Source organism: Adiantum capillus-veneris, chromosome 27 (assembly GCF_014529385.1).
Source record: "Adiantum capillus-veneris isolate H3 chromosome 27, ASM1452938v2, whole genome shotgun sequence".
Classification (NCBI taxonomy): Eukaryota; Viridiplantae; Streptophyta; class Polypodiopsida; order Polypodiales; family Pteridaceae; genus Adiantum; species Adiantum capillus-veneris.
In genome coordinates, this window is record NC_140957.1 from 134387976 (window position 1) to 134409424 (window position 21449).

A 21449-nucleotide genomic window follows, 5' to 3' on the forward strand; every position below is an offset into this window, starting at 1 on the left:
ATTTATGCATCATACTGGATGTGAATGGGCTTCTCATAAGGAGGTATAAGGTCTCCTTCTACAAAGGAATAGCGAGAAGCAGTATTCCTAATTGGGCAAGATCAAGGTATCAGGTAGTCACTGCGCCAAATGCTACAAGAAAGATGCAATTTGAATATGTGGTCAGGCCCAATGCATCAATCTTTTTGCATGCACTACTGCAAAGAGCACAAGTTGCACTATGGAGCTGCATGACCCAAGACAATCTAGCACTTGCTTTGAGTGCATGCTTTCCTAGGTTGAACAAACAACATTTCCTTGATATTATCGGTCAAGAGGGGTGTAGAGAGGCGAGCTTCAATCTAAATGAAGTTCCTGGGATCCCTCCATGTAGAGATAACGCAAAGCCCATATTTTTCAAGTGTTTGAAAGACTTTTGGAAGCACCATCCTAAGTTCAACTCTGATAATACACTGGTGGTGGATGACACACTCTACAAGTGTCTGCTCATCCCTCCCGGGACTTGTGTCTGTCCTACTTCATTTGAACCAGCAGATATTTTTCAGTCCCCAATATACCTGGTTAGCACATTGTTCCCTTGGTTAGTCAAGTGGACAGTCTCACCCAGCCCTAATGCTTATGCAAAGATGAACCAGTTTGAAAATCCTTCGGACAGTGTGTCTGCTCGTGTCATCAGCCACTATAGAAGTCAACGAGAAGTATGTAAGAAAGGTTGATTGTGGTTATGGAATCATGTATACAGCATTTTGTGCACTGAATGTACTTGCGATTACTATACAAAAAATTGACATGTTCAAAGTTCTCTAAACTTAATGATTGAATGATGTAATTTTATTTTGGTGATATGATGTAATTTTATTTTGCTGATATGATGTTGTCATACTCTAATAGAGTCCTGCTACATGGCACACATAATAGCATAGACAGGACCATCGGGCTATTATTACACATAGTTATGCTATATAGCACTCATACTGCAAGAAATACTATGACATAATAGCATAGATAGGGAGATTGGCCTCTTATTACACACACTTACGCTATATGGCACACATAGTGCTCTCAATATGTAATATAGATCTTTCACATACCACACATCATATCATAGACAGGAACATTGTGCTATGTGATACACACACTTTTACTGTATAGAACACATGTTGCTATCTTACTACAATAGAGTCCTTTTATAGCATAGACAGGGACATTGGGCTATTATTACACACACTTGTACAATATAGCACACATAATAGCATAGGTAGAGACAATGGACTATCTTGACACATTACTTGGCTACATATCACATATAGTAGCATGTACACAACTCCATAATACCCAATGGGTAGCTATTCATAAGAGTGAGATGATTGTAAGAATGAGACATGTTTACCTGAAATTCATCAAGAAAGTGAATGGATGCTCTTGATAATGTTTTCTTCCCAATCGTTTCCGACAAATATCTTGGCTAAATTTTTCAAGGTGCAACATGTTCACAATAGTAACCTCATTATCTGAAATGTGTGTGATTCTATGCTATGTGCTCTGTGTGGTTGTGTGCTATGTGATACATAGCACAATGGACATGTGTAAGGAGGTACTGAATGGTGAAGTCTATATAGAACATAATATAAGCCTATTAAATAGGTATCATGCTGCTTCATAGGGCATGGCATTGTAAATGGTTTCATGTAGTTCCTGAGATAAATAATATGTCTTTGAGGTAGCATCTACCAAAGGCATGTCAAACTTGATTGCCTGAACAAGGTGAGAGTACAGGTTAGTAACTCCCCTATCATCAAGTAGAGTGTAGTGATTTGGGTCCCCCTCTTGCTGTTGATAATAACACCCTGTGACAACATAAGTGTTTTTATCACATTTGTTTTTCCACTTATCTCTTAAGATGCAATCTGTCATCCACTTTCTCTTTGTACATCTCAAAAGAAAGAACTCTACACCTTCTGCATTGCCAGCGTCTGCATTGACTGCAAAGTTATCACCTTCAATCAGATACTCACTCAGCATATCCTGGGATCCCTCAAACATTGCAGCTTCATCTTCTAGTACCTCAATCTCTTCTGCTACCTTAGAGAGTGGTTTCAATGCCTTATGTGTCCACTTGCCTGCATATGATTTGTTGCAACAAGTCCTCCAATGGCCCTTCATGCAAGCATCACAAAAACAAGAAAGCCACCTGGTCCTTAATTGAGTAGGATCATGAAGACAAAAGCTTGAAATGCAATGGAGTGATCGAGATCCTAGTACTCTCTCACAAACCCATAGATTAGACCTGTCCACTTCTGTCTCTTTTACTAGCCAAAATTTCCTGTTTATAGTAGGACCTGCTTTAGTGGATTGTGCATAAGAGCTACATGTAGCATTGGACATTGTTCTCGTCAAAAATGCAACCACGTTTGCAGCTTGCCTAAGAACAACTCCATTACTCTTGAGTTGTTCATGTGTAAGGGCTCTCTTTATCATAGCACCAGCGCCATCATGCTCCCCCTTGCCATGGCCAAAGCCAAAAAAATTCCATGTCATCTCTGTACCTGTTAGTTGGTAATATCTAGCAACAAAGTAAAATGGCCTTGCAGCCTTGAATTGTGAGGTTGCACCATCTGACCACACCCAGTGCTTCTTGAAATTCAGCCTCTGGTCTTTAAGCCACTGATCACAAAGAAGAAAACAATGCTGGACAAATAGCGTATCATGTTGCCTATCATCGGAGATGTAGAAATGCATATGCTTGATAATAATGTCATCTTCGTTGTAACGCATGTACGTTATGTGAACAAGGATGGTGCATTGATCTGTATGCCAATGCATGGATTGTACTTCATTTTTCTCTTTGAACGAGTTATTTTCAGCAAAGTCTACTACAGATATAATGGTATCTGAAGGAAACACCTTCAAACATTCTCTATATTGATGTGCCTGCCATCTGTAAGTGAAATTGTGCTCGATGAAGATTCTGATGTTGTCTTTTATCCTCCCTGTCAGCTCACTTAAAGCCACCTGTTTGAGTGACAACATCTTTCTCTTACTTAGACCATGCTTAGTTTGAACTTTAATGTCCTCGAAGACTTGCAGTGGAACTGTCTTTGTCATCTCTGCAAGTTCTCGTGGACAAAGGCTGAGCTTTTCCACACCACAGTTTTTGCATTGGCCCATCAAGCAGGTGTGTTTATGGAACATATCCCCCTCAGCCTTGTACATACGCATGATTCCCACAACTTCGTGATCCCTGAAAATGAGTGCTCAACGGCAAGACATTCTGCATTCACCCCATCTAATTTGCAAACATTGCATTTACATGTACATGACCTCCCATGAAAACCAAAAGCAGATGAGTGCATAACATTAAATGCATCTTTGAGATACATCAGTTGATATGATAAACACAACAACAAGTATTTTGATCTTTCAACTTTCGCACGAACCAAGGCTTCAGCTTCTCAAAGGACCTTTGCCCAATTGTCACATGTGGGTGGCTATCTTTAAACTTCAAGAAATACTCTGTCTACTTGAAAAAAAATGCATTAGAATTACATTTTGCTATATATCACACATAATAGCATAGCTACAGATGCATTGGTATAAATACACATAGCTATGCTACATAGCATAGATAATAGCATAGATAGATAACTCAGCTTTCATTACATGCTCAATTTTGTTATATAACACAGAATAGCATAGATAGGGATTTTTAGCTGTTATTACACACACATCACACACGTCTGCTATATAGCACACATAGTGCTCTCATATTATAACACAGTTCTTCTACATAACACACAAAAGAGCATAGACAGGGATATTGTGCTATTATTACACATATCACACTCTGCATAACACACATAATAGCATAGACATGGATACCGTGCTACTATTACACTAACATCTGCTATGTAGCACACATAGTGCTCTCATAATATTATAAAATCTGATAGCACACATAATACCATAGATAGGTATATTGTGCTATTGCTATGTAGCAGACATGATGTTGTCATACTCTGATAGAGTCCTGCTACATGGCACACATAATAGCGTAGACAGGACCATCAGGCTATTATTACACATAGCTATGCTATATAGCACTCATACTGTAAGAAATACTATGACATAATAGCATAGATAGGCACATTGGCCTCTTATTACACACACTAACGCTATATGGCACACATAGTGCTCTCAATATGTAATATAGCTCTTTCACATACCACACATCATATCATAGACAAGAACATTATGCTATTCTTACACACACTTTTACTGTATCGCACACATGTTGTTATCTTACTACAATAGATTCCTTTTACATGGCACACTTATAGCATAGACAGGGACATTGGGTTACACTTGTGCAATATAGCACACATAATAGCGTAGGTAGAGACTATGGACTATCTTCACACATTACTTGGCTACATATCACATATAGTAGGATGTACACAACTCCATAACACGCAATGGGTAGCTATTCATAAGAGTGAGATGTTTCACTTGAGAGTTATTCATTGTAAGAATGAGACATGTTTACCCGAGATTCATCAAGTAAGTGTATGGGATGCTCTTGATAATGTTTTCTGCCCAATCGTTTCCGACAAATATCTTTCTTATTTGGAGACACCCTAATGTGCTCTATCCAAAATGTAATAATTGTCTGCTTCAATTCCTCCGATAAGGACCCAGCATTTCCAGACTTCCTTTTGCATAAGTCGAACCTCAGTGTACTTGACATAGGATCACTGTCAAGTCTACCCAAAGCTGAATATAAATTCCTTGGATGAACATTTAATAGCTTTGCCACTTTATGTAGAGTAACACCTCTACCTTGGATCCCAGTATCATGAAGTAATCCATTCACTAGCATGCTGAATGTGCTTCATTTTAAAAACATCTCGTCAGCTGATTTTGGAATCTTTAATTCCTGTAAGGAGACCTTGAGTGCATAAATAAGGCCATTTGCACGAAGATACAAATCTTCATAGAATGGCAAGATTCTATCATCATTGAAAACACCTTGAAGAATTGCATTCTTATCTTCTTTCCCGTAACTATGTAACTGTCTCACAATGTGCTGAACAATATTCTGAATAGTATGTTGCTTCTTGTCTTCCTTTGTGTGTACATCGACGTCCTGCCTATGACAATCTTCCGCTCCAATGTTGACACTTGGCTGTACTTGCTTTCTTGCACGACATCGCTTTCTGTACTCACGTTTAGCCTGTGCTTCATACTTCCTCACTGCAATAATTTCATCCTCATTTAGACAAGCCTTTCTCTTGGAGTGCACCTGCGTATGAATGGTGTCTATTCCATGTGCCTCATCATAAAATCCGTCGTCCACCATCCTGGAACAGTCTGCAGTAGTTTGAAATGAATGAAGTCGTACAAAACTTCCTGATCGTAATAGTGAACTGAAATCCAGTTGTGCTGCATTGTTGAGTTCAAGAAGCTCCATTGCTGCTTGTGAGGAGGTATGAGCTGGAACCAAAGAAAGAGGAAGGGAGTCTCCATCATCCATATTCTGAACAAGAGAGTAGGAGAGAGAGAGAGAGAGAGAGAGATGGAGATGGGCATTGGAGTCCATCTGAGAGAGGGAGAGAGAGAGAGAGAGAGAGAGAGAGAGAGAGAGAAAGGGAGAGAGAGGGAGAGGTCCACGCGTGCTAACCGCTCCATGTCTTTCAATCCGAGTAGTGGAGTCGTGAAGTCAGTTATCTTACCTATATTATTTTAAAAATTATTGACTTAAAAGCCCAGCTATGGTGCCATCCATAGCATCATACTTGGTGTCCATGGACACCAAGTATTTAGACACCATTCTATGCTTTCACCCTCCATCCAGTTCAAAGCAGGCCAACCCTTGCAAGAAGTGAATTATGTAATCGATAGTAATACTCACTTATTTCTCATTATAGCCTTAGCGGATCTATATTTTGGTGGCTTTGGGGATATTGACTAAATTTTGGGGGAGGCTTGTAGTGGATACCAATTTGCTCACGACTCTTGGTTGTCTTCTTTGGATACTACATTCTCAAAGGATCTCCATAATTGTAGTATTTTTGTTGCCACTGTGTCTTTTGGGTCACACCTCCCGTTCCCCGCCCCCCCTCGCCCTCTCTCTCTCTGTTTCTCTCTTTCTCTCAAGTTATGTTGCAGTGAAACTCTCTCTCTCTCTCTCTCTCTCTCTCTCTCTCTCTCTCTCTCTCTCTCTCTCTCTCTCTCTCTCAAGTTATGTTGCAACATGTGAAGCACTTCATAAAGCACAAAAAGTGGGAGAGAGCTTCCTATATAGGATGCCGTCTCTTTGAATGCATTGATTGCCAAATATGTCGAATTTGGGTAGGGTCAAGAAGCTCTGGGCTATTTTTGGCAGATGCAAAGCGAGAGTGTCTCTCCTAATGTAATCACATGCACACCATTGCCGATGTGGTATTTGCTTTTGATTGCGTAAACGGAATGTACACAACAACCCAAGCCTCAATGCCACTCTACCAACTCAAATGGGGACCTGTCACCATGGTAACTCTTCATAATGAAGCACTTTGGGGCTGATTTGGAGGCACCTTTGAATCCATCTTGATTGAGCAAAGGTTTCCAATGGCCAATAATGAGTTAACATGGCGACTCCTCAAGGGTCAGGGGACCTCGGGCGGGCGAGAATCCGGTCGACGTGCAGACTGGTGCATTATAACCAATGCGGAAAACTGCCGGCTGAAACTTAACCGACAATCGTCGGTGGGCTAATCGGATGGACTCGCTCCCACAACTATATCCTTAGTAGTAGTTAGATGAGATATAGAGAGACATATATAGAAGTATATAGACATTTACCATGTGGGTTGGCAAGCCTCCTCTCACTGACTCTCTCAAAGAAAGATAGATATAGTTGGGAAATCCTTTCTTCTTCATACTCTCTTCTGAATTCTCTAGATACTAACCTGTATATACTTGTGAGTACTTCTAAGATTTCTTTTTTGGACAGATGGCTATTGGTCCAAAGGTGTTGTCTCCTGGACATGCAAGACATAGTAGGATATTTCAAGCCTCTCGAGCTACGCGACGTGCAGCAGCGCGAGATAGAGTTCGACGTTCTCTGGGTGAGATTGATGTGCCTCGATGGGAAGATTGCCATCATTTGATAAACGTGAATCGATGCAATGAATTTCCTGATGAAAGGACTGCATTGGATGTAGATAACGAGTCAATTCTCTCGCAAAGTTATGTAGGGATTGAAGTGGAAGACAATTTGGAAGCCAATAATGGAGATGTTCTTGAGGAGCCTGTAATTGTCTCCAGAGAGGGAGATTACTCCAAAGTTGAGACACTTTGCCTATCTATCACCTACTTATATTCCGAGACCACTTCCTTGATGCATATCTCTATGTTATCTATTTCTCATGAAAAGTGTATTCTTCACAACATAGGCAACTTGGATTTTGCATGTTCCTTTTGTGGTGCTTTAGCTTGGAAAACGGAAACAAAGACCATTCGCACATTTGTTGGGAAGAGTTGTTGCAACTTAGGAAATGTTTCTTTGCCGCCATTAAGTGAACCTCCTTTAGAATTAAGGGAATTGATGCAAGGGGGTAATACTAGAAGTAGAAAATTCTTGAAACATATCAGAGCATACAATAGTGTGTTGGCATTTGCTTCTTTGGGAGCTCATATAGATGAATCTCTCTGCCAGAGAAAAGGAATCTGTACCTTCAAGGTGCATGGATCTATTTATCATAACATTGGTCCATTGATGCCAGAAGAGCGATCAGGTCAAATCCTCGCTTTGCTTAGTTGTATTTTTTTGACACTGAGAATGAGTTGCAAAACAGGATGATTCATGTTTCTAAACTCAAACCAGATGTTTTGGAAAGCTTGCAATCGATGATGCATCGAGTAAATCCGTATGTTCAAGCTTTTAGGGGGTTTGCTACAATGGTCCAAACTTCCAATATTCCAGAGATTAGGATGGTCATTACTGAGAAGCGTACAAATGGCTGGCAATATGTTGCTCCAACAAGTGTGGAAGTTGCTGCAATCGTGCCTGGTCAGGGTGAAGAGAGCAACATTGCCCATCGTGATATTGTGTTGAATCTTTTGGGTGGTGGTCTAAAAGGAATCTCAAATTGCCATAGGTCATACATGCCTCTATTATATATGTTGCTATTTCCAAATGGTGAAGAAGGTTGGAATCCTTACATACCCCAAGTGAACAGAGCAGAAGTAAGCAGAGAGCGAGTAAATGGAACTACAAAGTAAATTTCTACAATGGATTTTTACAAGTATAGATTGCAAATTAGAGATGACATGACACAATGTCTTTTACGTGGTGGTAGGTTAGTGCAACAATATATTGTTGATGCATATAGTTGTATGGAGGAGTTAAGGCTTTTGTGGGTTCGTAATCATCAAAGTGAACTTCGCAGTGAGGTGTATCAAGGCTTGACATATATGGTTGGAGAAAGAGATGGAACAAGGGATGATAGAGAACTGTTATTGGGTGCTAATGTTGGAAGAAGGGTTGTATTGCCTTCTTCGTATGTTGGTGGCCCTCGCTATATGCACCAGCTGTACCAGGATGCCATGGCAATTGTACGCAAGAGAGGAAAACATGATCTCTTCATTACATTCACATGCAATCCTCGATGGAAGGAGATACAGGATGCATTACTGCCTGGACAAACATCCAATGATCGTCCTGATCTTACTGCCCGTGTTTTCTACCATAAGTTCAAGGATTTGATGGGCTTGCTGATTAAGAGAGCTGTTTTTGTTAAGGTCATTGGACACATTTCTGTGATTGAGTTCCAAAAGAGAGGCCTTCCTCATGCTCACATTCTATTGATACTTGCATCTAAGCATAAGCCAACAGAGACATTGCATTATGATAAGATTGTGTGTGCGGAGCTTCCTGATAAAGTAATGTTTCCACAATTGTATGATGTTATCAGTCGGTGTAATGTGCATGGCCCGTGTGGAAACTTGAATAAGAATGCTCCATGTATGAAACATGGGAAGTGCAGGTTTAAATATCCTCGAAGCTTTAGTGCATCGACTACTATGGCTAGGGATGGATACCCAACGTACATGAGGAGGGATGATGGAAATTACGTTGTATGTAATAAAGTGCAAATGAGTAATAAATGGATTGTTCCATACAATCCATTTTTGTCAATAAGGTACAATGCACATATCAATGTGGAGGTTTGCTCCACTATATCCGCTGTGAAATATCTCTACAAGTATGTGTATAAGGGACATGACAGGGCCACTGTTGTTCTACAAGATAGTGAAGGGCTTCTAAATGAAGTTACAAACTATCTTAATGCTCGATATGTATCAGCATCTGAGGCTATCTGGCGTATACTTGGGTTTCACATGCATCAAGAGAAACCTGACATACAACGGCTCCAAGTTCATTTGCCTCATCAAAATCAAGTCATCTTTAGCGACAGAGCGACTGTACAGAGTGTGGTGGAGGGAGATGTCAGCAAAAAGACAACACTCACTGAGTGGTTTGTTGCAAATCAACAATATCCAGAGGCCAACGATTTGTTGTACATAGACTTCCCAACAAAGTGGGTTTGGAATCCAGCAAGTAGAACATGGACTCAAAGACAGATTGGTGACATGATTGGAAGAATGTACCACATTGTTCCCAATGCTGGAGATTTGTACTATTTGCATATGTTACTCAACATGTGCAAAGGATGTAAGTCTTTTGAGGATATTAGAACCTTCAATGGACGAGTATATGACACATTTAAAGAAACATGTAATGCACGAGGATTACTGCAAGTCGATGATGAATGGTTTCTTTGTTTGGAAGAAGCTTCTTTTCAGCAAACAGGGCAACAATTGTGCCTACTGTTTGTAGTCATTTTGGTTTTTTGTGAACCAATACATCCTGGTGCATTGTGGAATCGCTTTTGTAAGGAGCTTTCTGAGGACCATGTATATCATATGAGGGTTCCCACAAATGATGCGAATATCTGTGAACACATGGCACAGAACCAAGCTTTGTCAAACTTAGAGACAATGCTTCAACACTATGGAAAGAGGCTCTCGGATTATTCTGGAATGCCCCGGGTGGATCACACCTTGCAAATTATGAGTGAGCATGGAGTGCTTGCTGAAGAGTTCATGTATAACAGAGAGGACCAAAGAGTATTGTCTGCTCGAATGGAATCATCTTTCAATGTTGGGCAAAGGGAAGCTTACAATCGGGTTTTACAAGTAGCGTGCATGAGCAGAGGGACTATTGTTTTCTTGGATGGGCCAGGTGGAACGGGAAAGACTTATCTCTACAATGCTTTGCTCTCTCAGATACCCGGAGAGTCCAAAGTTGCTTGGCATGTGCATGGTCCGGGATTGCAGCACAGCTTCTCGACAATGGAAGGACTTCACACTCTAGATTCAAGATCCCTATTGATATAACTTCTGAGTCCACATGTAACATCAAAGTAAACAGCCAGCTTGCTGAGTTGTTGCGAATGAGTTCACTTATCATATGGGATGAAGCCCCCATGGCTCATAGACACGCTTTTGAGGCTCTTTATAAGACACTAAAAGATGTCATAAAAAATGACATGTTGCTTGGTGGAAAGGTTCTCCTCCTTGGTGGTGATTTTAGACAGATATTACCTGTCGTGCGCAAAGGGGGAAGAGAAGACATTGTTAATGCATCTTTGTGCCACTCATACATTTGGCAACGTACAGAAATCATGCATCTAACACAGAATATGCGAGTGGTCAATTGTTTAAGTAATGTTATTGAAAGAGAGTTTGTGCAATAGACACTTGATCTATACTAATAGATAAAAGGGGAGGGGATTCCGCCCCCCCCCCTCCCCCCCCTACCACGTGGCGACTCTAGGAGACTCAGGGACATTCAAGCGGGCATTTTCAAAAAAAAGCCTTCAAATAAACCCATCATCGCCAGCCGCCTACTCAAGTTGGCGCGCCCGGTGATGCGAGGTGTTCAATGGGCGGGAGAGAGAGAGAGTGAGTGGAGGTCCTGCTCCTGCGTTCCTCACGTCAAGAGAGAGAGAGAGGTCCTCATAGAGAGTGGTCTGCCGCTGCCCACTCCCGCTGCTCATACGCTGCTCCAGAGAGAGAGGGCTACATCGGCGCTCTGAGTCACCATCATCCCGTCTCGCCATCAACCCAGCTCTCTGTGTTTCCATCAGCCCGCCATCAACCCGGCTCTCTGTGTTTCCATCATCCCGCCATCAACCATCAGCCCGCCATCAACCCGGCTCTCTGTGTTTCCATCAGCCCATCTGCATTAGTGTTTGCTAACAAGGGAGCGAGACAAGAAGCTCAGGGCTCTGGCAAAGAGAGAGAAAGAGAGAGAGAGAGAGAGCCACGACCTCCTATCAGCCATTCTGTGCGTCCTGCGGCGGCAGAGAGAGAAAGAGGGGCTCCTGCTGCCGTGTTTACCTTGCTCCTGAGAGGGTCTGCCGTCATGGCCGTGGTCACCAATCGCAGTAGCTACTGCGGCTGCTACTGCTCCCCGGCTTGCTTTTCCTCTCGAGACTACTACACCACCGGTGGCCTGCAGGTAGTAGCACTCTCTCTCTCTCCCTCTCTCTCTCTCTCTCTCTCTCTCTCTCTCTCTCTCTCTCTCTCTCTCTCTCTCTCTCTCTCTCTCTCTCTCTCTCTCTCTCTCTCTCTCTCTCTCTCTCTCTCTCTCTCTCTCTCTCTCTCTCTCTCTGTGTGCGCCGCCTTGGGGTAGGAGTTGCCGCCGTGGTCTCCTTGCATGAATGCCCCCCCCCCCCCCTCTCTGCGACCTGCGCCTGGGAATGATAGGAATGACAAATTACTTTAAGAGTATGTAGGCTTCATTATTTTAAGTGATTCCAGAGATGCAAAAACATATTTGTATAGATACAATATGCTAAAACTAAAAAAAAATTTGGTTATGTAGGCTTTGGAGATGAATTGCTAAGCACTAAAAAAACGGATCTAGAAAATAGATACAAGGGTACTTTCGGGGATTTTGAAATTTAAGGGGTATTTTGGGAATTAGCACAAAAAGTGCTTGAGGAGCTTCCTGTCCGAGATGTCAAGGGGAGAAGGGGAGAGAGAGAGAGAGAGAGAGAGAGAGAGAGAGAGAGAGAGAGAGAGAGAGAGAGAGAGAGAGAGAGAGAGAGAGAGGTGTGTTGTTTTTTGATGCGATCACCCCTCGCAAGGGTGCATTGATGTCCAATAGCAGGGTCAGGAAGCTTTGAGCTATTTTAAGAGGGGTCATTTATAGACCTAAAAACGGATCTAGAAAATAGATACAAGGGTACTTTCGGGGATTTTGAAATTTAAGGGGTATTTTGGGAATTAGCACAAAAAGTGCTTGAGGAGCTTCATGTCCGAGATGTCAAGGGGGGGGAGAGAGAGAGAGAGAGATAAGTAGGTGTGTGTTGTTTTTTTATGCGATCGCCCCTCGCAAGGGTGCATTGATGTCCAATAGCAGGGTCAGAAAGCTTTGAGCTTTTTTAAGAGGGGTCATTTATAGACCTTGGCCCTTCGAAGATTCCTACCTACAATGTCGTCTCTTGGAATGCACTAAGCCAATATTTGTGGGCGCCTATGTGAAGGAGTACGAGCGGAAGTGCGACGCGAGAGAGAGTGCGAGAAGAAGAGCACGACGATATGGTGAACTCGCTTACTGGAATGTGTAGAGCATAGTGAGTTCTTATTAGGTTTTTACAAAAGAATATGTGTACATACCTGACGGCCCGCCCACTTACCTGGGCGACCACATTGGGCTTTATACCCCAACAACCTCCCACTTAAAGTCCAATGTGGTACTTTAAGTGTGAGAGAAGCTACTATACAAGCTAATATACAAGAGATGTAGAGAAGTGATGTACTACCCTACACCTAACTGCTTGCGAAAATGCGTAAAGCACTCTAAGGGAAGTCCTTTTGTAAGTAGATCAGCAGGATTTTCTGTGGTGTGAACTTTGACAAGCTGAAGTTGCTTATCCTCGAGCATTTCCCTGATGAAATGATACTTCACATCCACATGCTTTGTCTTTGAGTGATAAACTGGATTGCGAGCCAATTGTATAGCACTTTGACTATCACAATATAACACAGGCATCTCTTCTTTGATTCCCAAATCTATTACTAGTCGATTAAGCCAAATTGATTCTTTGCATGCCTCTGATGCTGCAACATATTCAGCCTCTGTAGTAGACTGAGTAACACAATCTTGTAATCTAGAACGCCATGATACTGCTCCACCAGCCAATGTAAAGACATACCCTGACGTAGACCTTCGGTTGTCTAAGTCACCTGCATAATCTGAGTCTGTAAAACCCTTTACACTTAGCTCCTGACTCTTATAGCATATACGCATACTCTTTGTAGCTTTCAGGTATCTCAATATTCCTTTCACTGCCTCCCAATGTTTCTTGCCTGGGTTTGACATGTATCGACTTACTACTCCCACTGCAAATGCAATGTCTGGGCGAGTAGCAATCATTGCATACATCAAACTACCCACTGCAAACGCATATGGAATCTTATCCATTTCAGCCTGTTCTTCCTCAGACAAAGGACGATCTTGTTTGCTAAGTTTCACATATGGTGGCAATGGAACACTCAATGCCTTTCCCTTCTCCATATTGAAACGTTGCAAAACCTTGTCAATATACTCTGTTTGAGATAACCAAATCAACTTCTTTGATCTGTCTCTCTCAATGCGCATACCAAGTATATGACTTGCCTCACCCATGTCTTTCATGTCAAACGATTTTGCCATCTTTGACTTCAAAGCTGAAATTTCTTCCAAGTGCTTGCCAGCAATCAACATGTCATCCACATACAAAATAAGGATCAACCAACTGCCATCCTTAGCCATATTTGTATATAGACAGTGATCGAACTCACTACGTTTGTAGCCTTGAGAAAGCATAAACTTGTGGAATTTATGGTACCATGCCCTCGGTGATTGTTTTAAGCCATAAAGACTCTTTAACAACTGGCATACCCAATCTTCCTTGCCTTTCTCAACAAACCCTTATGGCTGCTGCATGTAAATTTCCACATCTAAATCACCATGCAAGAACGCTGTCTTGACATCCATTTGGTGCAACACCAAATCTAATATGGCAACCAATGCAAGAAAGCATCTCAATGTAGTCATCTTGACCACCGGAGAGAAGACTTCATCAAAGTCAATGCCTTGTTCTTGCTTAAAGCCCTTGGCAACAAGCCTTGCTTTGTACTTTGGCTGACTATCATGAGCGGTGATCTTATACCTGTAAACCCATTTACAAGGTAGAGCCTTTTTGCCCTATGGTAATTTAACTAGCTTCCATGTCTTGTTTTTATGCAGAGCTGTCATCTCTGACTGCATGGCCAATTGCCAAATCCCGGAGTCCTTCATTTGCACTGCTTCCTTGTAACATGAAGGCTCATTGCAATCAATCAACATGACATAATTCATAGATGGAACAAACCTATCAGGAGGTCGCGTGACACGTCCAGATCTACGTACAATAGGTGGCTCAGGCTCAGCCACAACCTGTGGTTCCACTCTATCCTGTCCTTGCTCCTCTTGAGCCCTGACATTTTGTCTTGCACGTGCAGGTCCATCTTCTTGGAAGACAACTCTTCTAATCTCCTCAACCCTCTCTGGTTTAGAATGATATTTGGATTCATTAAAGTGAACATCATTGTTGTGGACAACCTTTCTGGATTCGGGATCCCAAAGTCTGTACCCCATCTCACCAGAATTACCATAGCCTAGAAAGATGCACTTTCTACTCTTTGGCTCAAGTTTGTTCCTAAATTCCTTTGGAACGTGAGTATATGCCTCACATCCAAAGACTCTGAGATGCTTGTATGAGGGCATTTTTCCTGACCATACCATCTCTGGCACTGAATCCTTTTGCAAAACCTTGCTAGGAGATCTATTTACAAGATGAACAGTTGTTGATATAGCTTCAGCCCAAAACCCATTTGGCAACTGTGCATTAGACAACATACTTCTGACCTTCTCTTGTATGGTCCTATTCATCCTCTCAGCAACACCATTTTGAGGAGGATTGTAAGGAGCATTAAGTTCACGTTTTATACCTTTTGACTCACAAAAGTCCTGAAAGGCCTTTGAAACATACTCTCCACCATTGTCAGTGCGTAAGCATTTAAGCTTCTTGCCACTCTGTTTCTCCACAAGTGTCACAAACGTTTTGAAAACACTAAACGCTTCATCCTTGTGCTTGAGAAAGTAAACCCATACTTTCCTCGAGTAATCATCTATAAATGTCATAAAGTAAGAAGCTCCCCCTAGAGATAGGTTAGGCATAGGTCCACACAAATCACTATGAACAAGTGCCAACTGTGTATCTCTTCTATTGCTTCTATGCTTATGTGGCTGTTGTGTTGGCTTACCATACAGACAATGTTCACAGAATTCAAAATCATTAAATGAAAAACCAGGCAAATAACCAGAATGAGAAAAGATTTCCATTCCCTTCTTGGACATATGTCCTACCCGGGTATGCCACAAAGAAACGTTCGGCTGCTCGGTTACATTGATTACATTTTTAGAGACATTTGATACATAAATCATGTAAAGTCCTCCAGAATTTAGTCCATGTGCTACTGCCATAGAACCCTTGGATATCTGCCACATGTTCTGTCCAAAAGTGGTGACGTAGCCAGCATCATCAAGTAAACCTGTGCTGATCAAGCTCTTTGTAATTGCGGGAACATGTCTCACATTCTTCATCGTGAAAGAAGAGCCATTCTGAAACTTCAATTGTACATCTCCAACACCTAAGATCTCACATGTCTGCCCATTGCCTAGCCGAACATGATCTTTAGTGGTCACATAAGAGGTAAACCACTCCTTGTTTGGAGACACATGAAGTGATGCCCCTGAGTCTATAATCCAGTCACTCAGTGCATTTCCATCAGATGCTGTAAGAAGAGCTGAGTCCATTGTATTCTTCAAGAAGTAGATGTCTCCTAACACTAGACTGTCATCCTCTGCAATAGTGTTTGTCACATTTATTTCTTGAATCTTCATTGAGGACTTGTTCTTCTCACCATGGTCTTCAGCTTTCTCTTTGCCTTTTTCTGCTTTCCATTCTCTGTAGTCTCTTTTCATGTGACCCTTCTTGCCACAATGGTAGCATTCTATGTCACTCTTGCCTTTAGCACTGCGGGACTTGCTACGAGACTGATTCCTCTTTCCACCTTTGTAATTTTCTTTGGTCCTTCCCCTGACAATTAAGGCTGGTCCTTTGCCTTTGTCCATTGTCTTTCTATTGGTTTCTTCAGTAAGCAGACTTCCTTCTACACCTGCTATGTTCAAACCATCTGGAGGTGCAGAATTACTCAAAGTTGTGCGAAAAGTGTCCCAACTTTCCGGCAATGTGATCAATAGGAACATAGCTCTAACAGGTTCATCAAACTTGACACCTTGAGCTGACAACTGACTATAGATTGTGTTGAATTCATACAGATGATTGGACATAGGTGTCCCTTCTTTCATCTTCAAGTCAACAAGCTTCTTAAGCTAGTATACCTGTGAAGCTGCACTCTGCTTCTCATAAAGATCACTCAGCTTTAACCATGCTTGATAAGCCGACATCTCGTCTGCTACATTGAAGTAAACGCTTTCTGCCAAAGTCAGCATAATGGTAGAAAGTGCCAATTCATCCATTTCGCTCCATTCATCTTCGTCCATATCTTCTGGTTTTATCCCCTTGAGCTTTATAGGTTTTATCTGCTTCTTTTGTACCAACACGTGCCAAATCTGCTTCTTCCACAATGGGAAATTGGTTCCATCCAGCTTCTTGATATTGTAAAGAGCAGTGTCCTGTGATCCAGCCATAGCTACGCTTTACAGTAGTTTACTTTCTTGGGAAAATTTCGGCAGAGTTTCCCCTGTAAACTAACCTCTGAACCAATATCAACCTGTCAAATGAACCAAGAAAGCTTCAGATTCTGCAGAAATTTTGGCAGAGTCTCCTTTGTAAAATGGCTCTGGTGTACTAAGAACATACCAAAAAACAGCTCAAAAAACACTGTCTCTCTGAGACTGTAAGCTGCGGGTAAACCTGTCCTGCACCTGTATTGTCTCTCACTGTCCTGTAAGCATAGACTGCGACAATGCCTCAACGGCAGTAAAGCAAAGATGCAATCCCAACTGCCTAACTCACAGTCAATACATCCTAGCTGCCTATCTAAGGGTGCTCGAGGGATCGCTCCAAGACCTGTATCACCGAAAGGATCTCAACATTCAAGAATCCCCCAGCTCTATAAAACCTCACTCGACCCTCAACAAAGGCTGCAGTAAATCTGACAGTACATAGACTTCCCACAAAGTCATACATCCACAAATTTCCCATTGTATGTTGTAACTGCTGCGGCGGTTGTTTGCTGCGTGACTCATAGCCAGCAAACCCTCAACAAACATACATCATCTCTGACAATACATCCCATGTGGAAGTACCTGCAATGTCAGGATGAAATCTGAAATATCAAGCAGCAAACACAAGCTACCTGATGAACTAGTGGATGTCGCCTACAGTCTGTGTGTAGATGCGCCTGTGTCGTATGTGACACGCCTCTAAGAACTGTGAGCCGTCCTTCGATGTGTAGACAGCCACAAATCAACACTCTGGGAGTGTCGATATCCTCAGCACCTGCAGTCGTAGGCCAAAAAACCCCAAATTTGCAGAGTCGGATCTGCACCCGTCGAGACCACGTAGTCGAAAATGGCCTGCGCAGACCTTTGTCAAAGCCGAACGGTGACCGAGATGACCTCAGAATGAAATTCTGAGCACACCAAGTCCTTCGGGAGTTCCCACAGGATTTGGGGCCGTGTCTTCGCCTGTCGAATTTCACTCCAATCTGAGCTGGTGACTCTAGCCTCATGCAGTGCTGCCCCGAGCCTCGATCTGAGCTCTGATACCAGTTGAAGGAGTACGAGCGGAAGTGCGACGCGAGAGAGAGTGCGAGAAGAAGAGCACGACGATATGGTTAACTCGCTCTACTGTAATGTGTAGAGCATAGTGAGTTCTTATTATGTTTTTACAAAAGAATATGTGTACATACCTATTGGCCCGCCCACTTACCTGGGCGACCACATTGGGCTTTATACCTCAACACCATGAAGTTGCCAGTCACGGCCCACACCTACTGCGTGTCAATGCCCTTGATATTCCACTCGAATGCCTTGCCATATGTATTAGCGTTGCCACTACCCTCCTCTATAGCCCGTAGGCGTACGTATATTCTCTATTGTGGTAGCCGCCGGCTAAATGACCACCAAAGAACCCTAAAGAGATTTTCCTCTTTCCCCTCTTCAACATCCTTGGCTACTCACAATCGTCAACAATCAAGGAGAGCTGAGTTCTAAGTGAGATACACAAGGAGAAGATGGTAGAGAGAGCATTCTCTGGGGAGATGGATGAAGTGGGGTGTTGAGCCAGCAGAGGATCACACCCGCATTTTTGCTCACACCCATCATTTTGTAACCATTGATTGTAATAAATGTCTTTCCGACATTAATTTTGATTTGAGCCATTCATTAAGTAACGGGACTCAATTGAGTTTCCAGCCTGTAATCCCGACTTAATTTCACCTGCTGATGTAAATAATTAGAGATGTTCTCACCTCCAAGGCTGAGGTATATAAGCCAAAGTTTTGTAACCTAAGAGGATTGAATTATTAATCAAAGTGAGTTTTGAGCGCCGTGACTGTGTCTGAGAGAGAGAGAGAGAGAGAGTCTTATCTCCTTGCTACGCGAGCTACGGGGCCGCCATTGGAGAAGCGACACCACCATTGCGTTAGCAACGGTGAGAGCTACGCACAGATACCAAGAGTACGCGCTATCGGCTTCTACGTGTAGTAAGTTCCTACGAGCTTCGGTGTGAGTTTTCTTCCAACTCGTGTGTCGGAATAGAGCGTGCAGCATATCTATAGAACCACAACGAGTAGAGCTACACATTAGTACCATCGGGGTCAAGTTTCGGTCACCTGTATTTTTCGGCCTGTCTTCATACGCGTTTACCGCACGGAGTGGTTATAGGTTGATTTTGCAGTTCAAGTCTTTAGGGTGTTGTTCTTACCTAGTGTATAGACTTCCCCTTGAGTTTGAGATCGATTCGATGATTCTAGATCCTGTTTCGTATAGCATTCGTTCGTAGTACGGATTTCAGTCACTTGCGTATTTTAGAACTTAGATTTGATTTCCTTAGTAGTGATTGTCATTAGAAGGTCGAGTAGGTGATTTGACACCCACCTAGTTGTTTCCATGCGCCTGCGGGTCAAGCTTCGTCCTCGTCTGACAAATTCTGTTGTTGGTTGAGTTCTCGCTATTTAGCTTCCGCTAGCGGCGTAACCGCCTTAACATTTGGCGCCGCTGCCGGGGACGAGAGCCCTAAGTAGGTGACCTTAGACTAATCCTACGAGGTGAGTCGTATAAACTACTTTGTATACTTTAGTTAGAAAAGATCTAGGAGTGGTGGACTCCGAAGGTCTCGAGAGATACTAGGAAGTGGGGTATTCTTGGGTCTTCCGCGTTGACAGTATTTTTAGTCTAGCTTAGATTAGATTGTTTTTTATGGTGTTTAAGTGGTTGTTGACATAAAAAGCATTTGCTACTCCTTGTGTGGTAGTAAATCTCTTTATATTTTCAATTGCAAAAAATCCATTTTATGATTAGAAGTAGCTTAGGTAGGGCCTGATTTGATCCTGATCTAGAGCTATCAATTGGGGTTCTATTTGCTTGATGTGTTTGATTGCATGTTAGATCACTGAAAAAGTCGCTCTGGTAGTGAAATATGCAATAAACAAAGTTCAGAAAAATTTTCTGTGTAACTGATTGTTGATGAGCACTTAAAAGAGCTATTGGAAGAGTTCTGTGCTGAAAAACTGGAAATCTGCAACTTTAGACATCATACGCGTATGATGTCTTAGGACCTAAACAGAGACTAAAATTGAAAATTTGACATTGCCAGAGTGTTTAGAAGGGGGGTTTTACCTTGAGATCAACTTAAAACAAGACCATTAACACTCAAAGGAACCCAAAAAGACAAGTCGGAGTCCAAGAAACGCAAAGAATAGGAAATTTTGGATTCAAATCTTGTTTTTACATTCAGACCTGACAAAAACACTTGAAACTCAATTATAAACATTGGAGAAGGCTTAAAACCAAAAATAGTCAAAATCTGGGACAAAAGACATCATACGCGTATAATGTCTTTTGGCACATCCACTGCTTATTTTTGAAATCTGACCTGACAAGATTGTTACAAACACTGTAGAAAGCATAAATATCAAGTTTGGACCCAAATTGATGAAAAAGACATCATACGCGTATGATGTCTTTGACCTAATTTTGGACATATTTTGATACTTTGCTAACACAGATCCATTGTAATAGCTGTCTAGAGGTTATATTTCAAGTTTCATACCATTTGGATCACAATTGACCCAAAAAACAAGTCAAAAGTGGAAAATTGCCAAGAAAAGCCTGAACTAGCCATAACTTGCTCAAACAGAGTTCAAACTGAATTTTGTGAGTGAACAGAGCATAAAGGGGCCACTGAGAGTGAGCATAACCAAAATAGTCAAAATCTGTGAAAAAAGACATCATACGCGTATAATGTCTTTTTCAGCATAACAGTAACAAAATTCTCACTTGATGAAACAGAAGTTGTCCAACTGACAAGATTAAACAATTGACCAAGTATCACTCAGTTTGGATCAATTCTGACCACAAAAACCTGGGAAAACAAATTGCCGAGACGGAAAAGTTAAAGTCCTTCAGGGGAATTGATGAATTTGAGATCGGGCAGGAATCTCCGGAATAATCAACCAAAACAAGGGGAACCAGCAAGTGTCATATCAACCGAGGGAAGTGTAAACCAAAGTTGGGTGCAACCATTAGAGCCGATCTTTGAAGGAAGTGTCTCTGATACTTCTTCGGAGAGATCTTACGAGATTTTCACCGAAAACTTGGAACACTCGAACAGAAACAACATACAAAATATGGCAGCAGGATCATCAAACCCTTCTGCCACCATGAAGCTATTGTTCATAAAATACCAGTACGACAATGAGCAAGGTGCCAAGATCTACAAAGATGGAATGGACCGCTATTGTGTAAAGATAGAAGATAGACCTAGTGAGTTCAAGGACTTAGTGCCTGTGAGCTATAGCGGAGATAGATATCTAGATGACGAGGGTACCATGTACTTGGTAGTCCTAAATCCTAACATTGTGGACAAGTGGGGATTGATGGGCACCAAAGCCAAAATAGATGAAGAACTCGAGGAGAAAGCACCAATAATGAACTTCCCTAATGCGAGGTTAAGAAGAGAGAATGAAACTACAAGGATCAACACTGATAACATCTATGTGGGGCTATACAAATATAATAATGGGGAGCAAGATCTCTATTATAGATGTGAAGAACCCTA

The 21449-nt window shown here is 42.0% G+C and overlaps 1 protein-coding gene across 1 annotated transcript; it reads left to right on the forward strand.

The window, feature by feature from the left end:
• The first annotated feature begins 6991 nt into the window (after positions 1-6991).
• On the forward strand, positions 6992-10799 carry LOC147422792 (uncharacterized). The gene is made up of 5 exons (XM_086503092.1): positions 6992-7291; positions 7680-7720; positions 7836-8258; positions 8340-10285; positions 10381-10799. Exons 1-5 carry the CDS (start codon positions 6992-6994, stop codon positions 10797-10799), a joined length of 3129 nt encoding a protein of 1042 aa, XP_086359218.1.
• The last annotated feature ends 10650 nt before the right edge of the window (positions 10800-21449 follow it).